Below are 22,270 nucleotides of genomic sequence, written 5' to 3'. Positions count from 1 at the left end.
TTATCATGACATTTTAAATGATCATAAAATAAATATGATGTCATGACATGGCATATAGCAAACAATATATGACAAATAACATATAAAGGTATAGAAAATACCTAATTCTAGCCTTAGTTGCCATTTTTGATAGTTTTGATCATTTTGCCATAGGTTCTATATTCCTAAGTGTAATAGACCTAAAATCACATACCAAGGATGTTTAGATCACTATGTGCCAATTAAATTGACCTAAGAGAACTCCTCAAATGTGATTGGCACATCCTAATCACCTTAGGAATAATTTTCAATTTCATTTTCAAGGCTTGATTGCACCTTGAAAATTCCTAAAGTGCCACCTTTTGCCATGATTAGGTTAACTACCTATTCAAGTAAGGTTGGCACACCCTAACTCATCTAGCGTGATGAAATCACGCTCCTAGGAACCCAATACCTATTGGAGCTCATTGGGTTTACTAAGTATTCACTATGGATGACTTCCCTAGCAACCCTTCTAATGACCCTCCTAGGCTTTAAAGCCTTGGTCATTTGGGACTCATCAAGATCAACTCTAGGGGTGACTCCCCTTGTGACCTTGGTGATGGTCTTTCTAGCCCTAGATTTTGTTCCATAATCGAATGGAACATTGTGATAAGTGGGCTTGACCATTTGGGACTTAGGTTTGTGACCAAAACCTTTCTTGTCCTTGGACATTGGTTTTTGACCCTTAAACCCTAGAGATGACTTCTCCAAGTTCTTAAGAGTCTTTTCCAAAGTATCAAGTCTTGACCTCAAGACTTGATTCTCCTTCTCTAATACCTCAATTTTTAATTTTTCATTTTTCTTTGAGGTATTCCTAGGCATTTGTCTAGTTGATTTGGGATTCCTACCTAGGTTTTCCTTAGCCTTAGATGGGTTAATTCTAGGGTTGGCTTTCCAAGTGTTATCCTTATCTAGGCTCACATGTTTGGCACCTAAGCATGTGTATCGATTTCTAATGTTATCATGCTTACCATTATTAACAATAGCAATAAGACTACTAGCATGTGTCTTATTATTATTGCAATAATGTGCCTTAGAGATTACCTTAGAGTTTGCCTTAGCTCCCCCTATCAATATGCTCGTCCTCTTGTCCTTGTGAGGTTGCCTCCCCCTCGGACATTGGCTCCGATAATGTCCCCTTCGCTTGCATTGGAAGCACACCACGTGCTCCTTGCCCTTGCGTGTTGGGACTCCGGCTTCCTTGACCTTTGGCGCCGGTGGAGTCTTTCTAACCCTCTTTAGACACTTACTCTTGTAATGCCCAAATTCCCTACACTCAAAGCACATTATGTGTAATTTGCTAGAAACTAAATGGCTTGAGTTACCTAGAGTTGGGGATGGATGAACACTCTCTCCTTCATCCCTTCCGGAGGTAGAAGCTTCTTCTTCTTGCTCCGAACTTGAAGAAGAACTCTCCTCCTCTTCTTCTTTAGATGTTGAGTGACCCTCAACTTCTAAATCCATTCCTCCATGAAGTGAGCTACTTGGCTCACTTGAATCCTCTTCATGACTTGAAGTGGAGTTCTCTTCATGGAACTTTGCCAAGTTGTTCCACAACTCCTTGGCATCGTTATATCCACCTATCCTACACAAAACATCATTAGGTAAAGAAAATTTAAAAATTTTCAATACCTCATCGTTGACTAGGGATTGGTGGACTTGTTCCTTGGTCCACTCCTTCTTCTCTAGGGTTTCTCCTTTCTTGTCCATCGGAGGCTTGAAACCTAATTGAACACAACTCCAATTTTCAAGGTTAGTCATAAGAAAGTACTTCATTCTTACCTTCCAAAATGCGAAGTCGTCGCGATCGTAGAAGGGTGGAATCGTGACATCTTCTCCAAATAGATCCATTCTCTAGCTCGTGCTCCCCCGGGTGTTGATCCAACGAAGAGCGACCTTGCTCTGATACCACTTGTTAGGATCGATGATCGCGGCTAGAGAGGGGGGGGTGTGAATAGCCAACCCCAAATCGTTCGTTTCTTTCTACAAATCAGGTTAGCGCAGCGGAAATAAACAATAGAAACGACAACGGAGAATAGCAAACCTCAAACTCGTCGATGTAACGAGGTTCGGAGATGAAACTCCTACTCCTCGGCGTGTCCGTAAGGTGGACGAAGCCTATCAATCCGTCGGTGGATGAGTCCCCGGAAAACCGGCTAATAATCACTCCTTCTGGGTGGAGAAACCTCGCCACAATGTCTTGCAACAGCAAGATAAATAGGAGTACAAGAATACAGCAAGAAACTAAGTACAATACAAAAATGTAATAACCCTAACTTGCCTTCTTGTCGACTGAATGAAGCAGCAACTTCACGGGAATCCAACCACAGCACCAACTGTCCAGTTGAAGTCCCAGCCGAGGGAAGCTCACGCGAAGCTTCAGCGAAGAAGAGCTCAACAAAGCTCAAGTAGAAATACTTTAGCAGTCAGTAGGAAGAAGAGGAAGAAGAAGAAGGAGTTCTGTAGTGCCTCTCGATCCTTTTATAACCTGCAAAGAAGACACAGAAGAAACTAGCCGTTGCTATGCAACGGCTAGGATGTGGACCGATCATGCTTCATCCTGATCGGTCCACAAGGGTCCTGATCGGTCACAAGACCGATCAGGCCCTTCCCTGATCGGTCATGGAGACCGATCAGGTCCTTCCCTGATCGGTCCCATGACCGATCAGGTCCTTTCCCTCCCGAAGGTGATCTCCTTCTGATCGTCTACTGATCGATCACTGATCGGTCTGCTGATCGATCAGATAAGCAACAGAATACTTCTGTTTGGTTACTGATCGGTCACCAGACCGATCAGATAACCCAGCGTATCACTGGATCGGTCACCAAATCGATCCAGGTTTAGAGCTCCCACCCTAAACCCTACTTGGTCATGAGAACGAGCTACCGAGCCCTCTCCGACTTCGTCCAGTCCAGAGAACGAGCTACCGAGCCCTCTCTGACCACAGTCTGGAGAACGAGCTACCGAGCCCTCTCCGACTTTCCGTGCCAAGTCTCCATCTTGGTCTTCTCCGTGCCAAGTCTCCATACTTGGACTTTTCCCGTGCCAAGCTCCCTGCTTGGACTTTTCACCAGATGTCTGGTCAACCTTGACCCATTTGGATTTCCCTTGCCTGGCTTCACTCACCAGGACTTCCAAACTGCCTAGCTTCACTTACTAGGTCTTTTACCTGGCTTCACTTACCAAGGTTTCCCATCTGCCTGGCTTCACTCACCAGGACTTTCTCCAACTGCCTGGCTTCACTCACCAGGACTTTCATTTTCACCTGGCTTCACTCACCAGGATTTCCCGAACTGCCTAACATCCCAGTTAGGACTTCCCAGTCAAGTATCCGGTCAACCTTGACCTACTTGACTCTTCTTCATCCAACCTGATCAGACCCTGATCAGTATCTCTCCGCATGGACAACTGCACCTGCATTGTCCATGTCTATATGTCTTTCTGTATTGTCAAACATCGAAACCATGACCAAGATTTACGCTTGGTCAACTAGGTCAACCTCAACCTTGACTTAGTGGAAATTGCATCAACAGCTGCGTCTTTTGCTCCCCGAGCAATCTTCCGCTCCGGCTTTCGTCCCTCGGAACCACCGCGCGCTTCCTTCTCGTCCGCTGGTGTACTCTTCCGTAGCGCCTCGTCCCTCGGACACACAGCGTGCCGTCCTTCTCGCTAGCTGTGTCTTCCGCTCGAGTACCTTTGCTCCTAAGCTCCTGCACACTTAGACATAAGGTTAGAAACAACGCAGGACCTAACTTAACTTGTTGATCACACCAAAATAACCTTGGGGTTCCAACAATCTCCTCCTTTTTGGTGTGATCAACCCAAGTTAAGCTAGGGTCAAAACTAGACATAAAATTAAAACAAGTTATTGCAATAATGTGCAACCAGATAGAAACAATTAAATTTAAAAAATTTTTAATTTTCAATTTGTACCTCCCCCTAGACTTATACTTTCATTCTCCCCCTTTGATCACAAAAAAAATGGGGTTCAAAGCAAGATCTAAAGGTTAATATAATGAAAATATATCTCAATGATTTTCAAGGAAAATATTTCCAAGTTATGGAAAGGAAAATTTCTAAGTTAAAGAATAAGTTTTGAAAAATTTCTAAGTTTTCACCATCAGAAAAAAATCTTTTCGAAGCCCAACAATTTATGCAAGAAAATTTATGAAAATTGATAACATTAAAAAAAATTTCTATGCATTTGTTTATTTATTTTATTCTAATACTTATATTAGAAAGTTTTAAATTTCCATTTCAATTTTTCATAACTTCTTAAATCATAATTTTTCATATTTAAGGCAACAAATATTAAACATGCTAAAAATTTTATTCGATCTTTTAACATGTTATTTTCTGTTATTTTTTGACTTTCTACTTCACAAAAATATTTCAATAACTTGAAAAATTTTTTCGACAATATAATTTGTAAAACTTCTTTCGGCAATGTGCAAAATTCGTTTGAAGAAATATTTTGTAATTTGCAAGAATTTTTTAACAAAAGTTCTAATTTGCAGGAATCTATTAATAACATATTTCTTAATCCGAAAAACTTTTTCGATGACTCAATTTTTAATTCACAAAACTTTTTCGAGAAGGTAATTTATAATTCGAAAAAATATTCGAAGAAAGTTTTCGACAATTTTTCTGATTTGCAAAATTCTTTTGACAAAATAATTTGTGATTCATAAGAATCTTTTGTCAAAGCATTTTGCGATTTGAAGAATTCTTTCGATGAGTTAATTACTTGTTCAGAAGGTGGAGACCATACCTGACTTACCTTGTCAGTAGTTGATTCTCCCCCTATCAAGTTGCTTTCTTCTGAAGTCTCTCCCCCTTCATCGATGCTCATCTGGGATGAGCTTGTAGCTTCGGGATGAATTTCGACTGTTGAGACTGTCTCGGTAATTTCTTCCGTCTCGGATTCTTCTGATGATGGCTTGATATCTATTGAGGGGACGACTTCAACCGGTTCTTCGTAGAGTTTTAAGAACTTTTCCCAAAGTTCTTTTGCGCTTTTATATTCTCCGACTCTGTCGAAATCTTTATTTGGTATCGCGCTTAGAATGTGAAACTCTGCCCGACCGTTTGCCATAAACTAGTCGCGTTGCTTCTCGTTCCAGAGGCGTATGTCGATCTTTTCTCCGTTTGCTTTCTTTGGTGCTTCATAACCAGATTTCATTATTAAAGAAATACCAATATCACAGTTAAGAAATACCTTCATTTGTTGCTTCCAAGAAGCAAGCTCCCCCTTAAATGCTGGTGGGTAATCGCTAGCTCCGGCCATTGTTTTGTTGCTTCAGACGGCGGTTAGTCCTTCTGAGGCGTCTTGGCTCTGATACCACTTGTGGGACCATTGCGGCCGGCTAAGAGGGGGTTGTTGGATATCCTGCTAACACAAAAAGAAAACAAATCCTTCCTCGAACTCTTTAAGCTAACACTTGCATATATAAAGTAAGCTGATAAATTAAAAGCATAAAGAAAAAGCAAGGCACAAAAGGTTTACTTGGTTACAACCGATGTGGTTGTTAATCCAAGGAAGATTAAGATAACTAAAAACTCCTTCAGGCAGAGAAGCCTCGTACATCAATGTAGTGCAGAAAACAGAAGCTAAACTAGAACTGAAGCGCACAAGTGTTTGAAATTACAATTTAGAGTTCATTGAAAAGCTTCTGGACCAAGGCTATATTTATAGCCTTAGTCGGGGCGCCTGGAAGGGTTCCGGGCGCCCTGGGGGGATAAAACTTATCGCCCAACGTCTAGATCGAGTCAAAACTCGATCTGGTTAATTTTACTGCTCAAGGCGCCCCCGAGGGTTCCGGGCGCCCCGGAGCCCAAAGTCAACAGTTGTTGACTTTTTCGTCCGGGACTTCTTCTCTGGTTCAGTCCTGCCTCGGTCCGGTTCTTCTCCTCCGGATCCGCTCGCTTGGGTGATCTCTGCCATCTGGAATAGGGCTCAACCGAACCCAACTTCCGATCTTCTCGAGCGTGCTTCCCTTGGCTTCTTGTCCCTCGGAATTGTCGGGTGTTTCCTTCTCGTCTGCCAGTGTACTCATCCGCAGTCTTTGTCTCTCGGTTGTAGACCTTCTCGCTAGCTGCATCTCTTGCTCCCCCGAGCAATCTTCCGCTTCGGCTTTCGTCCCTCGGAACCACCGCGCACTTCCTTCTCATCCGCCGGTGTACTCTTCCGCAGCTCCTCGTCCCTCGGACGCATAACGTGCCGTCCTTCTCGCTAGCTGCGTCTTCCGCTCGAGTACCTGTGCTCCTAAGCTCCTGCACACTTAGACACAAGGTTTGAAACAACGCAGGACTTAACTTAACTTGTTGATCACACCAAAACAACCTTGGGGTTCCAACAGTTAATATGTCTTCACGAATGTTAGCATAGATCTTAGGGAAATGAGGAAGAACTGAAAGGTGAACTCTAATCTCGAACCTATAAGAACGTGACTTGAGAGTTTATTCACAAAAGTAGTTCAAACTCTCTCGAAGAAACAATAGGCTATTACAGAGCATAGTGAGTCTATCTTAGTTTGAGTACCATAAAAGTAGGGGTCACATTATGGTAGATATATTGGTATATTCTCAAAAGGGAGCATCGAGTACTTTATGATAGACCATTTTCAAGTATGATTTAACATTATGGTAAGAGAGGGATTCGAAATTACATTGTCAACGATCATCATAGTGAAATCAAAATCCTCAAATTATCTGAAGAACTATTTTCTCTCCTGTCTTTTAATTCTATTTTCTTAGTTCACTTGCTTTTACAACAACTCTCTCAAATTTGACTTGTCTAGATAACCTCTATTGCATGTAAACTAATACTCAACAACAAAATTTCATAGGACAATAATTTTTACTAGTTTATGATGATTATGCATTTGTAGTTAGTACACATCACTCCTCTCTCTAGAATTTACTTCATGTTAGATTTTCAATCAATTGAATGCACTAAGAACCCTAACCACATTGAATACCATTCAATCCTCCTTGCTTAGGAGTCTATGTCATAATGGGACCTTGAGCCATCAATCCCATAATCACATTCGCAAGTCATAAGCATTTTTTTTTTTGTGTTTCATGTATATTATTTCAAATTTATAATCACACCTAATATATATTTGAGTAGCATTGATGTTAAGCCTAATTTGATTCCTTTATCAAATATATAATCTACTTAAACCTGATCACTTGCTAGCAATGTTTCTTCAGCAGAAGAATAGAAAAAACTTCATATAATAAATTCCAACGTTTAAAATATTTAGGTTCCACATTTGTCTCAAACAGAGTGTAAGATGTCCATTAAGAAAGCAAATTTTGTTGGAGAGGACTTTGATCAATTATCAAATACTAAGACTTATGCTTGCTTACTCGGAGGGAAGGAAAGAAATTAAAGGAAAAAAAATCCCTGAGAGAAGAGAAAAGGAAAAGAAAGAAAATCCTTCGGGGAGGAGGGAAGGGAGAAGAAAAGGACATGTTTGAGAAAGAAAAACATACAAAAGGAAGGAAGGAAGAAGAACAAGAAGAAGGAGGAGAAGGATGATGAAAAATAATCCAATGAAGTCGTTGGTGGCATGGGGTGGCTGTGCAAGGCTGCTCATAACTCGTGAACACTGAGCAAGGCCGCTTGCAACTCACAGCAGGGTCGTGCATAGCTCACGATTGGTGAGCATTATCTGCCTCACATGCACTCGCTTGAGGGTCGTTGCCAGTTGTGCAAGGCTGCTTGCATAGTGTCGAGCAAGGCGACCACCCCGCAAGAAGTCGTCGCATGGCAGTGTAGGTTGCATCAGGTTGTGCAAGGTCGCTCATGTGGTTGTGGGCGAAGACGGAGACATGACAGTGAGAAGGAAAGGAATGTCGTTCTGTTCAATTTTGAGGGGATAAAAATATTTGTTCACAAATACTGATAAAAGGAGATTCGTTCATCCCTAACACCTCCCATCCTTAGGTCAACACGAAAAAGATAAATCATGGATGACTACTAGCTTGTACAGTTAAATAGTACATGGGGGAGGGTAGATACCCGACTACTGGCTAAAATTTAACTCCCAGATCTCATAATGGCAATATCATCATGCGTTAACCAACTATCCATCCCGAGAAAACTAATATTTGTTCACAAATGAATTTATGGATGAATTCATAGATATATCCGTAGATCATTTCTTAATTAGTAATAGAGGGAATGCATAAATAATTTATCATTTTCTATGAAATAAATAGTGATTTTTTTTCAAAAATATTTTTAAAATTTTTGAATCCATCCTCTTAAATAATCAAGGCATTAGTGAACCGAAAATTTAAATAAACATAAGTTCTAATAAATTAGACTGTTTGTTTCTTTAGCCTAGCAAATTTCAATGATGTGTGAAGTGCAATTGCTAGCAGTGGTGATTGGTGAATCCCTCAGAATTTAAGAATTAAAAAAAAAACCTTTACAACTGCTCCCCTTATATCCTGTTTATTCTAAAATGCAGATGAAGAACAGAAAAAAATATGATAAAAAATTATTCTTAGAAGAGAAAAGAAAGGAAGAAAAATTCTTTTTTTATATGCTTGTAACTTGTTTATCTTATTAGAGAAATGTAGATACATGTGATGTAATTTTATAAATAAAAAAAAGATATATGTGTCATTTTTTTAGGTATATAGTATAATTTTATAAGTTAAAAAGAATATATACATCATTTTTTTTATATATAGTATAATTTTATAAATGAAAAAAAAAGAATACGTGTATTATTTTTTTTTTATCTATTTTCGTCTAATTTTAAAGTAATTAATTTTTACTTAAAGTTATTCATTGATGAATTATATTTTTTTTTCATCTAAAATTTTAATAAAATAAATAACAAAAATTTTATTTTATTTTATTTTTTCTTCTCCGAATTAAACTGACATTACTGGGTCCCAAGCTATCCCTCCTCTCCTACCCTAATCCAAGGTTTGACCTTGTGCCGGCGTCATCAATTGTCTCCATCCATTCTTCCCCGCTACATTGCCAAGCGATGACAAGATCAAAGGAAGTAGAGATCTTCCGGAGATGGGGATACAGATGGTGATGGGTAACTCCATCCCCTCCTAAATTCCAAAGTTCCTATGTTTATCGCACAATTTCCCAGAAGGCCGAATAGGAGCAGGTAAGCCTACGAAAGCTAGAACATTATTTCCCATGTCGAGAGCATTACGAGAACGCTGCCGGCGGCCGTCGTCGGGCGTGGCCGGAATGGGAGCTGCGCTGCTGACGTGATGCTGCCGTATCGCGAAAATGACTCACGTCTGAGAACGATGCCAAGCGGGCCCCGAAGCGAACGACGGAGAAGATGTACGGGGTGGGTTTGGGGTAGCGAGAGCGCCCGACAAAAAGCTGTGGATCCGACGGCCGACGCAACTGTTCCCAGCTTTCGCGTGCGGTGTTTCCCAACCGTGCCGTGGCAACACTACCCTTTGTGGGCCCCACCCCTACTCTCCTATTTTTAATTCCAAGCATTAATTTGCATGTATCTTACGGAGAGAATTTTTTAGTTAGCGAATTACTACTTGCATTTTCTACACGTTCCAAAGCATGTGCATGATTCCGGTTTCCACGCAGCTTTTTATGCGGACCTAAACAACTCATGTATTTAAATAAATAACATTTCATATGTTTTACTGCATTTTGACGCTTTCAGCTTCTTCAATTCAGATAAGTTAACCAAATTCTCATTAAGTTTTTTTTTTTTCACCTTGATCATTACTTCAGCTGATAGAATATTACTGAAATGACAATTTCACCCCTTTTCTTCAAGTTTTAAGTCTAAATATTGTTGTTGTAATTTAAGTGATTAATAACGTGACAAAAGTCGACGGCGACACCTCTTTTTTTGTACCTGCCCTCCCTCCTTCCAAATCCCTTTCATGTCGCCCCAACCCGAACCAGTAGCGCACGGAACCCCATCTAAAATCCACGCCCCCACTCCTCCCACCTCATCCGGCGGGTTTCGGCGTTCCTATCGTCGTCGGGAAACCTCTCCAGCTGTGGCACGGCAAGCAACCTATCCTCTCCGCCGCTCACCTGGTCTCTGAAGCAAAGTCCTCGTCTGTGCTAGGCGTATATGGGGATTGGCGTTGAGCGAGGAGAGGCCGGAGAGTAGTGTAGAGTTGGGTGCCTGTGGAGCTCAAGGTTCGTAGTATGGCTAAAAGGTGCCTTTTTGGTGGTTCCTCCGCGGCGCAAGCGCACTGGGAATAATTTTCTAATGAGCGGAGGTTGGGTAAAATAACTATAAAGAGAGCGAGAGGTGGAAAGGTGCAAGCTTTCTTGCCCTTAAAAGAAGAATGGCGAGTGTGGGCCGAGGAAGAACCTTTCTTGCTTCAACGCATTTCAGATCGGCTGTGTGATTTTTGGGGATTCACCTAGCCTAAATTAATGAAGCTTCCTGCGGCTTGTGGATTAGTGGGGGATTCCCTCGAAGGTGCCCTTTTCGTTTTTTCATCATTGATCGTAGCTGTTCCGGTTTTTGGTTTTGAGCACAATTCTCGTGTTTTTTGTTTTGGGAGTATATGTTTGTTAATTTGTTGTCCGTTTAGTACTTGTTATTGATTTCCGTCGTTTCTTTCTAAAAGAAAAACCGGTGCTGGTAATGGAACTGCGCAAATTTTCAGCTATCCCTAAGTATAAATGCTGATGCTTTCCGCTTATAAACAAAAGCCTCCAGTTTTAACGCGCCAGCAATCTACTAACAAAAGGAGTCTACATCTCCTTTGTGACGAACTTCATCTTCTTGCCCTTGGATTTTTTTCTCACTAACTCGGTCAACCTCGCTATCTGCTTTATCCAAAGGCACTATTTTGTCTTTATTGGCTTATTTTTGTCAACTCGTTCGGCCAAGTCGGTGGTCAAGTATTGCGACACGACGATTGGCTGCTCATAGTGAAGCATAAGGACGGCAGGACCGCCCGCTTGGCCGCTTCACAATATTCCAGTAGGATATTCACATTTTTTTTTGTTAAATGGTCCAGGCATTATTGCTACCTTTCAATTTTTGTATTTAACTTTTGAACTTTTGGGGTGTATTAATTCTGGGAGGGAGAGTGATAATGTTCTTATGATGTCTGCTTCCGATACCTGTGTGAAGCAGGAGAAAAGAAGAGAATTGATTCTGAGCTATGGCATGCTTGTGCTGGACCGCTGGTATCTTTGCCGCCAGTAGGTAGCTTGGTGGTGTACTTTCCCCAAGGTCACAGCGAACAGGTATACCCTCTTACTGGTTTCAACGTGTTACTTATTTGTGACTTCTAACTGAAATCATTATTTCTCTCTAATTTTAGGTTGCGGCCTCAATGCAAAAGGAGGTTGATAGTATACCAAACTATCCCTCGCTACCTTCTAAGCTGATTTGTGTGCTTCTAGATGTCACTTTGCATGTGAGGTTCTAGAGAAATTGCTCATCTTTCTTATACAACTTTTTGGTGGTCTAACTACAAAGTTCATATATCAATTCCAGGCTGACGCTGAAACTGATGAGGTTTATGCACAAATGACTCTTCAACCTGTTAACAATGTAAGATTTGATGACTTGCAGTAGTTATATGCTGTTTCTACCCGTTATTTTTGCTGGCATAGATTTTTTCTTTTATAATTGTTTGATTATGTCACAACAGTATGACAGAGATGCAATGATGGCATCTGAAATGGGTCTGAAACAAAACAAGCAACCAGCTGAGTTTTTTTGTAAAACACTTACAGCTAGTGATACAAGCACTCATGGTGGATTTTCTGTACCCCGCCGTGCTGCAGAAAAAATATTTCCACCTCTAGTATGTCTAATTGACATTCAGTTGACTACTTCCTTATTTGTTTTTGATCCAAAAGCATAAAGATGTCCTATGAATATAAATATTGATAGGATTTCACAATGCAACCACCAGCTCAAGAATTGGTTGCCAAGGATTTGCATGGTGTGTCTTGGACTTTTCGGCACATATATCGTGGTAATGTATCTCTCCTTTCCCAATCTTATGATATATACTCACTATGTATTACTGTAGTTATATTTTAGGTATGGAAAATGCTCTCTCAAAATTTGTTATTCAGTATCACTCTATTCAATAAATTAATTAGGTTCTCATTAATTTATTTGCCAAATTTTTTATTTGTTTTGCAATTATGCATGTTAATTAAATTTTATCATTGTAGGATATTTAGATTCATCTATATCCATGTATCGTCATGTCTAGAGTGTTCTTTTTTACTCTTGTATTCTAATTAAAACATTCCTCTTTCCTAGGTGGAACAACCTCATACAAAAATGTTTAATATAAAATGAACTACAAGAGGAACTACAAATGTAAAATAAAAGAAAAGTGGATTGACAGAAATTGACACACAAAAGAGAGTAGTAGGCACGATCAATAATCTTTGTTCGAAGTGGCTTTGCTCGCTATTTATAGAGTGAATATAATGATCAACAGCCTACTTGAATGTCCCAAATAGTAGACTTCCACCAATCTTGGAATCTTATTTGCAATGATCATTTCACAACTAGTTGACTCCATTCTACTATCAGTCGACTCAAATGCCTTCTAGTCAATTCCTTTCGATGAACCTTCAACTGGGTCTTTTGAACTAAGTCATTGGTTGACTCCTTCAACCTATAGTCGATTCCACTCGAAGATTCATTATCGAATCTTGAGGTGACTATGTCATTAGTTGTCTGCCTACACCATCAGTAGATTCACTTGGATAATTCTTCGACCTTTTCACAATTGACGAGGTTCTATTCGGCTTCAAGTGCTTTTAGTCAACTTATATCTTCTTCCATGAGCTTTATCCTATAAAGAGAAAGTCAACCAACCGTTCCTGAGAGATTTCAAATTCAACTTACAAATTAATATACTTAGCAGTCGATTCATCTAACGTTAGTTGTCTGTTTTGCCATTTACTTGATTTAAGCAGAAGAGAAACCCTTGCATGCTCAAACAACTGGCTGATAGTTGACTATAGTGTCAACTTTGTTAATCAATCGACTAGATATAAATATTAGTTGATTGAACTAGCTTGGTCACAAGCTAATGCCTTGACTTTGACCTAGAAAATTTGTTCTTTGGCCGAGTATGGGTTTGAGTAGAAACTTTTACCACAACAGTCAATTATATTTCACTCAATCCACTTATTTCACATGTCTCCATGCTTGATCATTCTCTTCCCTTGAGACCACCTAGACAAGCCTCCATCCATAGAGCTCTACTTTTGAGTCATGCTTGATCCAAGTCACTTGAGCGCTTCTTTAGCCACATAAATGACCTTTGACATCCGTCAAACCTCCCAGAAGTTCTACCTCTGCGGCTTCTTTAGCCACATAAATGACCTTTGACATCCGTCAAACCTCCCAGAAGTTCTACGTGTGCGACTTCTCATTTCTTAGGAGTTCTACCTCTAGGGCTTCTCATTTGCCGAGATCCACTTACTATGAGTTCACTCCTGATTTGTTGTTTTCTAGGAGTTTCACTTCTTGAACTTATCTGCCAAGACCTTTTGGACTTCTTTTGCTAGAGTTCATTCCTTCGAAATTTTTTGTTTACCAAGATCCACTTGTACTCCCATCTTTCATTTTTCAAGTGTTCACTCCTCTGGCACTTCTCAGCTATTAGGGATTCCACTTCCAGGACTACCTTGAACTTCCAACTACCAGGAGTTCATTCATTTAGGACTTCTCGTCCACTAGGAGCTCACTCCTTTGGGACTTCTCGTCTGGTTCTTCACTCCTCCGACACTTCTCTGTCAAGATTCACTTGGACTTCCATCCGCCAGGGGCTCACTCTTTCGAGACTTCTCTCCACACTGCGACTGCAATTTCAATCTGCGCATTTCTGCACACTTGACATAAGTATGCATCTACACACTTGACATAAGTAAGAATATCAATTTGGTGCAACTTAAACATATTGCCAATTATTTAGCTAACTACATCAAATCCAATCCAACTTAAGTATGGTTGCATCAACAATCTACTCCTTAAGTCAATTCTCCTAAGGATTGATTGCACTAACACCTATCATGCACAAAAGAAATGAAAAATATGTGATAAAATTTGTCTCCTTTGTAACACTCTTTATTGCGTTTGCTCTGTTGATTACTAATGTTGTCATTGCAAATGCTTTTGATATTTGAAATATTTTATCTCAAGGCATTCCCTTTCAATTCATGCTACTTTGTTCAGATGCATATCCTTGGCTTTAACATATCTGTAATAGTATAAAACCTTTTTGCATTAGAAGCCTTTGGCATATAGGATGAGACAACTCAACAATTGTTCTAACCAAAAAAATCTTCACGCTAATTTAAAATACAAATGCACAGGCATAGAGTGATTGTGATTTTATGTAAGAACATGCATTGCTCAAGAATGCTTGTCATTTAATGAATGTCTATATTTGTTTGTCAAAGCTGACATATATTTAATTCATTCCAAAATTGCATAACTGCTGTTCCAGATTTCAATGATTGTTCTGGCTTTTCACTTGATTTGACTACTCATGAGTCATCATTGCAGGTCAACCCAAACGGCATCTACTCACTACAGGATGGAGTGTGTTTGTTAGCACAAAAAGGCTTTCTGCTGGTGATTCTGTTCTCTTTATCCGGTTAGTATAATTAGCTGATATGTAACCTTTCTGTCTAACACATTCCATAAGAAAGAATATCATTCTCTTGAATTTCAGAGATGAGAAGTCACAACTTTTGTTGGGTATACGGCGTGCAAATAGACAACAACCTGCTCTATCATCTTCTGTCTTATCTAGTGACAGTATGCACATAGGGATCCTTGCTGCTGCTGCTCATGCTGCTACAAATAATAGCCCATTTACTATTTTTTACAACCCCAGGTGTTGCAGGTTCACCAATATTTCATGCTCTTATTTTGTTATGTTTTCTCCGCAGTTTGGATAATAATGGAGTTTTTCATTGTCTGTATAGGGCGAGCCCCTCAGAATTTGTTATCCCTTTGGCCAAGTACAATAAGGCAGTATATACCCAGGTGTCTCTTGGCATGCGGTTTAGAATGTTGTTTGAGAGTGAGGACTCTGGAGTCCGTAGATATATGGGTACTGTTACAGGTATTAGCGACTTAGATCATATAAGGTGGAAAAATTCACAGTGGCGCAATCTCCAGGTTAGTGCATATTTACAGATTTACATTGCAAGAAAGGAAATTATCCTTTCTATAATGTGTGATCTCTAGTAAAGCACAAATTATCTTCTTTGAATCAACAGGTTGGCTGGGATGAATCAACTGCAACTGAGAGACGGAGCCGAGTTTCAGTTTGGGAAATTGAACCAGTGGCAACCCCTTTTTATTTATGCCCACCTCCCTTTTTCAGGCCCAAATTTCCTAAACCAGCAGGAGTTTCAGGTAAACAACATCCTTCCAAAGGTTGCCATTTAATCAAGATGGCTTATCCACATTTTGAAGTTATTCTACTGACTTTTCTCTTAATCTATACAAGTACTGGCAACAACTGTTCTGAGTTCTAAATATCTTTTAAAGAATACCAATTGAATTGCTTCTCAAGAATATTGCTTAACAGTCTACAAATTTGGTTAATGATGCTCTACATCTGTAAGATTGATTCCTTTGTACTGCGTTGTACATGTCCAAAATATCTTTTATGTGCTAACCAGTCACAATGTAACTTTAGTTTATTCTTTATTTTTTCTAGAGAAAATCAATTTCCCTTTGTCATATGGAGATTAATAACCACTTGCAAGACAAACTACAGAAATAAAATCTCATGATCATGACAGTAACTACCCTTGTCTTTTAATCAAACCAGTGAGCTCTTGCCAACAACACTACTTTTCGTGCAAGTATCAGGGACTCTGCCTTAGCTTACCCATGTTTCTTTTGAAAGAGATATCTTCCAGAGAAATTTTATAGAGTTTAGATAGAAAAAATTGCTTTAAATTGTATATAATGTACGAGAGAAGTTGAAAGAAAAAAAAAAAAAATTCAAAGACGATGATATTTACAGGTTTTGACTGAATGACTATTTAGATCAATAGATTAGGTGATTAGGAAATAATCCTCAATCTGCATATAGTCTCATGAGATAGGATTGTTAACTAACACTCTACCTCACCATCAGGCTAGGACATGCATTCCGAGAGAGCAAAATGGTGAGAGTTAGCTTGTGAAAAACAGGAGAATAAATTTGGGCAGCATGACGATACTCTAATACTATATTAATAATTGGTATGTATCAAAGTCTTAAGTTATTAGGAAATGACCCAATTAGTATGTGCAACATTAGTATGTTGGTTTTGTAAACAATGTGAAAGTTAATCACTGATAAGTATCTGTGCAATAATTGAAAATATGAATTTGATAGCTAGCATCACTAATGTAATTGAAACATAGAAAACCTTTGGACTATTTCTTGTTCTTCTGCATTTCTACACATTATCCATTTGTTACTATTAACTAATTCATCCTCTACATATATGCTGATAATTCCTCATTTTACAGATGAGTTTGATGTGGAAAATGGTTTCCAAAGTGTTATGCCATTGCTGAATGATGATTTTGGCTTAAGAGATTCTCAGTGTGCAATGTTTCCTGGTCTTAGCCTGGCTCAGTGGATGTCTATGCAGCAGAATTTGCAGAGAATGACATCAGCATCTCAACCAGCATGCTTACCCACAGTGCCATCTATGCATGATGGGGCTGCGATAGAGGATCCAGTAAAAATGTTAAGTTTCCAAACGCATCCAGCATCTGCCCCCAGTTTGAGTTCCAAGAATCCTCAAACTCAACAATTGCACTTGCCTCATCAACTGCAGCAAACTCAGTTGCCACCTCACACATCTGTTTCTTTAATGCCCGTACTGCAACAAAAATTTGTCCATCTGCAACAACTTCAACAACAGGGGCAACTACAGCAGCCTCAACCTCAAAAACAAAAAAGTGTTGTTAATCAAGAACCTGAAGATGATATGCAACGTCAGGAATCCAGCGGACAGATTGTACCTCAAAATCATTTACCAGGTCAACATTTGCAACTTACCTATTTACAACAGCAAGGATTACAGGACTCTGCTTTAACAAGCCTGGTCTCTCTCCAACCCTCAGCTTTACCTCAGATTTTGCAGGCTCAACAACCACTAGAGTATCAGCAATCTCTCTTGCAGAAACAGCAAGAGCAAATTCTTCAAATGCAGTTGCTACAAAAGATTCAGCAACATCAGTTACTTTCTCAGCTTAGTCCTCAAGTACAATCTCAGTTACCACAGCTAATAGCTCAGCAGAATCAACATCTTCAAGAGCGGCAAGATTTGCAAACCTACCTAGATGGGTCCAAACTCCTGCAGCTACAAACAAAGCAATTGCACCATGTGCAAAATAACAATATCCTAGATAACCATAAGTCTCTACTTTTCACAAGTCAATCCATGCTCAGGGGTACTGATGGTCCATCTTCAGCAAACTTACCCTCAACTGATGACCACATTGCTTCTTTTAGCTTCCATGGAAAATCTCAGCAAGGGGCAGCAATTTTGGTTGACGAGACTGCTGTGCCTCCTATGGATAATTTACTGCAGGAATTTCAGAGGAAACCTCAAGCTCTGGTCAAGCATGAGCAGTCAAAAACAAAAGAGTCAATCCAGCTCCCTAACCAATTACCTGTTGCTGATCAGCTAGATGCTTCTTCTACAACCTCCTTCTGCATAGAAGGTAGTGAGCAGGGTTTACCACTTCCTTCAAATTGTCCAAATGGTAATGATCGAGATCATAGGGATAGTTTTCTTCTGGGAGTGATACCAGATGCCTTGCTCTCAAGAGGCCTTGGTACAGGGAAGGAGATACAGAGTATAGTTTCTGGTTATGGCCAGCAGAAAGATGTAGATACCGAGCTGTCTACTGCGGATATCAGTTCCCAGTCATTTGGCATGGCTGATATGCCCTTTAATCCTGGTTGTTCAACTGATGTAGTCAATGAGGGTGTTCTTAGTAGAGTCTGGACAAACAAACCATCTCGGATGCGAACTTACACTAAGGTTTGCTATTTGTTCTCAATACTTAAATTATGTAGCATGCATGCTTCTTACTATATTGCTTTTAAAATAATGAATATGAATGTTCTTGATTCTAGTTAAGTTTGTTCAATTAATCCTGAACATGAAATAGCTTACATGTTCAAAGGATCACAGAACACAGATGGATCAGTGAAGACTACTGACCTCTGATAGGTGAAATTTTCTACCCAACCATACTTTCAGCATACTAGATTCATATGAAAGTCAAATAGAAAGGTCATGTACGGAAACTTGACTATTTAATTCTTGACTTTTATAAATTAATATGCAACTGCATAGTTGACCAACATGAGATACGATCACCGACAATTGTTGGTCTAGTCTTAAACAAGCTAGATCTGTAAAGCATTTGGTCAAAGGTTGGGAGTTTCAATCTGTACAAGGGTACTATTGGAAGGGCTTATACCTATGTCGCTCCTCAAATGAGGATTCTCTCTCATCCATTGTGGTGTGAAGCCTCATAGGCAAAGATAAAAAAAAATATGACAACTCTTTGAACTGATATATATTTTTCTCTTTGTAATTACTAGTTTTGACTATTACTTTGAAGGTTCAAAAGCGGGGATCTGTTGGAAGATGTATTGATGTAACACGCTACAAAGGTTATGCTGAGCTGCGACGTGAACTTGCGCGTATGTTTGGGATAGAAGGGCAATTAGAAGAACCACACGGAACAGAGTGGAAGCTTGTATATATAGACCATGAAAAAGATCCGTTACTTGTTGGTGATGACCCTTGGGAGTAAGGCACCTACATTGAATTGTTTGAAATTTTATCTCGCTTCTATTATTGACACTAATACCTTTTTCATGTGACCGCAGGGAGTTCATTACTTGTGTGCAGAGCATTAAAATATTATCAGCAGCAGAAGTCCAGCAGATGAGTTTGGATGGTAACTTGACGTGCTTATCTGTGCGAAACGAAGCATGTAGTGGATCCAACAACGGCAATGTCTGGAGAGGCCAATTGGATGATGCCTCATTTCCATCTTTGCGTCATTAGGTAACACTAATACAAATTGACGTGTTTAGCTTTATGCTGCTTCAAGGTGGATTATTTTTAGGTTTATGACGTGCTTCAATAGGTGATTAGCTTGGGAAAGGAATTTCTGTAGATCCGTTGCAACACTTTGACTAGCTTGGTACTCTTGCGTAACACATGAAGCTTCAGTTTTCCTCATGGCGCACTATCTTGAAGTTTGCCTGGTTTTTTAGTTTTTCTTAGAACTACTATTTGGTATAATTATGAAGAGAACTAGTGGCATTACCTGTACATAGTATGGTATGCCTAAGAAATAACATTAATCATTTCCTAGTCTACAGCTTTATGCATAATTTTGCAACAACAGAGGTATATTGTGCAGGAGATTAACTAGTTTGATTATATCATTTTAACATTATGAGAAACAGCAATAAAAAATGCTTCGATATGGAAATGAATGTATTTGACTAAAAAGGATTATAGGCTTGGATGTTTGAGTGTTGAATAAAAAGATTGTGTGCAGTGCTGATGGTTTTGCTTAACCAAGGGCGCATTTATTATATGATAGAAGAACGGCAATCAAATGAGATCGTAGCATTCAAGAGCCCGTGGAAGTATTATTTCCGTTTTTATGGAAGTTGTGATATTGATACACCCTTTAGGGTGCGTTTGGTTCAAGTCATCATGTATAACCTTTGTTATGTGATTACCAGGTAATCACATAACCAAGGTTATAGGAAATAAAACATAATCAAATGTTGTTTGGTTCAACCTAGGTAATGCAATAAAAACTTGTTTGTTTGAAAGTTTTAATAAAAATACCCTTGTTTAATATTTTACCGTATTATCCTTAATTACAAAATCAATTATACATAATATTATTATTATTATTATTTATTTATTTATTTTTTTAATGTTTTTTACTTTTCTTTTTCCTGTATATTTTTTTTATTTTTTATGTGTTTTTTTTAATTTTTTTTTAATGTTTTTATATTATTTATATTTATATTTCTTATTTTTTTACATTTTTTAAATTTTAAATTTTATTTATTTATTTTATTTTTAATTTTTTAATTTTTAAAATTTTAAATTTTTTTTTAAAATTTTTTAAAATTTTTAAAATTTTTAAAATTTTTTAACATTTTTAAAAATTTTTAAATTTTTATTTTTTATTTTTAAAATTTATATTTTTTATTTATTTTTTATTTTTTAAAATTATTTATTTTTTTAAAAAATAAATGTTTAAATTTTTAATTTTTTAAAACATTTTATATTTTTTTTACATTTTTTCTCTTTTTTTTCATGTTTTTTCTTATCGAAGGGTATTTTTGGTAAAAAAAAATCGTTAACCCCGGAATCAAGAAAAACATTAGTTTTCTGATGTTTTTCGATTATGGGCTGCATGATCCTTTTGCTGACGTGTCGGGAATAGAGCATTACTCGGGAATCATCGAATACCTAAACCAAACAAGGTTTTTGTTGATACATTATATGGATAACCAAGGTTATCAAGAATAACCCCGAAGCAAACGCACCCTTAAAGTAATGGTGTAAAGAATTCAGGATTCACTTATGTTGTAATTTGTATGAAATGTGTTGATTCTAATTGTATGATTCACAAAACTAACATCTGTAAAACTCAAGTGATATCTTGTGGTAAATCTTGCTCTTCATTTGTCGTCGGAAGAATAATCACGAACGAATTAAAAATCTCTTCAAGATTTATAAACTAAATCCCATAGAGATGTTCTTTGCCAATTATTTACTCACATCCTCTTTCCTTTTAATTTTTTAAACGCCTCTTATATAAAGGCAAGCAACAATAATGTCGCTCATAAAGGATTAAGATGAAAGGGAAGATGCACCATTTCATCTTCATAACTCCGGCATTTCTCACCAGTCCAAGTCAATCCATAAATGTTAACTAGTTACAAAGGCTATGTAAGTCATATATATTATATTATAATCAAGTAACAAAGACCAAAGCAAAACACTAATTATTATCAAATAAGAACATTTAATCCGTACTTTAGGAAAAATAATTCGTACGATAGCAAGCACACTAAGCAATTATTATTAAGAAGATTGTTACATCTTACATAACTACTCTATAGAATAAATTAGAGACATCAATAACTTGTCTTAATACCAGATTAATCATTTACATCAATACGAATATCGTTAATCTCTCATAATGATTATTATGTCAAAATATATTCTACATTTTTAATCAATACAATTATTCATAATCACATTTTACGTACTTAATAAAAAAAATATAACTAGTTGACTAGTGAATAAATGGAAAATATGTAAATCAATATTAATCTTACTTTTTAGCTACAATCTATTCATTCTAATCAGTTTCTTTCCTTGTTATGTTCCATAGACTGAATTATCCATAGCCAATAAGAAACATGCTAAAGTTGCAGATACTAATTAGAACTTTAAGTAGACAGTTAAATAGTTACTAAGGGTAAGATTGAGATTAACTTATAATCTCAAGGGTCTCACATAATAGAGAAGAAGAGATCCATTCTCTTTCTACCCTTATTATCGTCATAACACATGTGATATGAATCACATGCTATGATACTATTCTCTTTACTAATAAGAGCACATGTTAATATCGAACAGATTTTGATATAAATATATATAATGCTAATCTTGAATTCAATATATGAATTCCAATATGGCCTTAAGCAAATTCAGTAAATGGTTTATTCTGATCATTACATAAATGATCTCGTCTTGACACAATTATCAGAAATGGTTTATAATCAAAGGAACATGAATGCAACAGCAGGAAATAAATTACAGTATGCTCAGGTAATAGATAATGACATACCAATGCAGAAATGAACATAAATATTACTACTCGTTAAATATTACTATGCATATCAATATGACATATCAAAATAGATAAATCAAGGTACCCCACCTTCAATAAAAGGATCGTATCCGAAATAGATCCCTCGTCGAGACACCATCTCAAATCAAAGTCCTGTACCAATCAATGTGTATATTTTATTTAGCTAAATTCAAATAAATTTAACAGCTAAACAAAATACCCAAACCTAATTAGGGAGAGCTCTAATCGATCGTAGACATTACCCCTTTTTAAATTATATCCTTCAGTCAACTAGGGTTAATTTCCTTAACCCTAGTCGTTCCACCATAAACCCAAC

At 37.9% G+C, this 22,270-nt stretch overlaps 1 protein-coding gene across 3 annotated transcripts; it reads left to right on the top strand.

Annotated features, from left to right (window-relative positions):
* Positions 1–9,853: 9,853 nt before the first annotated feature.
* Positions 9,854–19,556, top strand: LOC121969988 (auxin response factor 16-like). Of its 3 annotated transcripts, none has more exons than XM_042520369.1 (14): positions 9,854–10,479; positions 11,146–11,258; positions 11,336–11,431; positions 11,512–11,568; positions 11,669–11,824; positions 11,914–11,998; positions 14,560–14,650; positions 14,729–14,902; positions 14,985–15,180; positions 15,282–15,420; positions 16,534–18,062; positions 18,652–18,842; positions 18,923–19,103; positions 19,165–19,556. In XM_042520369.1, the coding sequence occupies exons 1-13, from the start codon at positions 10,434–10,436 to the stop codon at positions 19,101–19,103; spliced, it is 3,054 nt and encodes a 1,017-aa protein (XP_042376303.1). In that variant the 5' UTR covers positions 9,854–10,433; the 3' UTR covers positions 19,165–19,556. The 3 variants fall into 3 exon arrangements, with proteins under 3 accessions (XP_042376303.1, XP_042376304.1, XP_042376299.1); XM_042520370.1 differs by having other exon boundaries at positions 9,855–10,479; positions 14,729–14,893; positions 19,186–19,556; XM_042520365.1 differs by having other exon boundaries at positions 9,855–10,479; positions 19,186–19,556.
* The last annotated feature ends 2,714 nt before the right edge of the window (positions 19,557–22,270 follow it).

The sequence above is a fragment of the Zingiber officinale genome, chromosome 4A (assembly GCF_018446385.1).
Source record: "Zingiber officinale cultivar Zhangliang chromosome 4A, Zo_v1.1, whole genome shotgun sequence".
NCBI classification, from domain to species: domain Eukaryota; kingdom Viridiplantae; phylum Streptophyta; class Magnoliopsida; order Zingiberales; family Zingiberaceae; genus Zingiber; species Zingiber officinale.
Note: the sequence above shows the minus strand (reverse complement) of the source record. Positions and strands in the feature narration are given on the sequence as shown.

Coding starts and splice junctions, on each gene's coding strand:
- LOC121969988 (XM_042520369.1), top strand. CDS start 10,434: ATGAAGCTTCCTGCGGCTTGTGGATTAGTGGGGGATTCCCTCGAAG. Junction 10,480..11,145: donor AGTGGGGGATTCCCTCGAAG/GTGCCCTTTTCG, acceptor TGTGTGAAGCAG/GAGAAAAGAAGAGAATTGAT. Junction 11,259..11,335: donor CCCAAGGTCACAGCGAACAG/GTATACCCTCTT, acceptor CTCTAATTTTAG/GTTGCGGCCTCAATGCAAAA.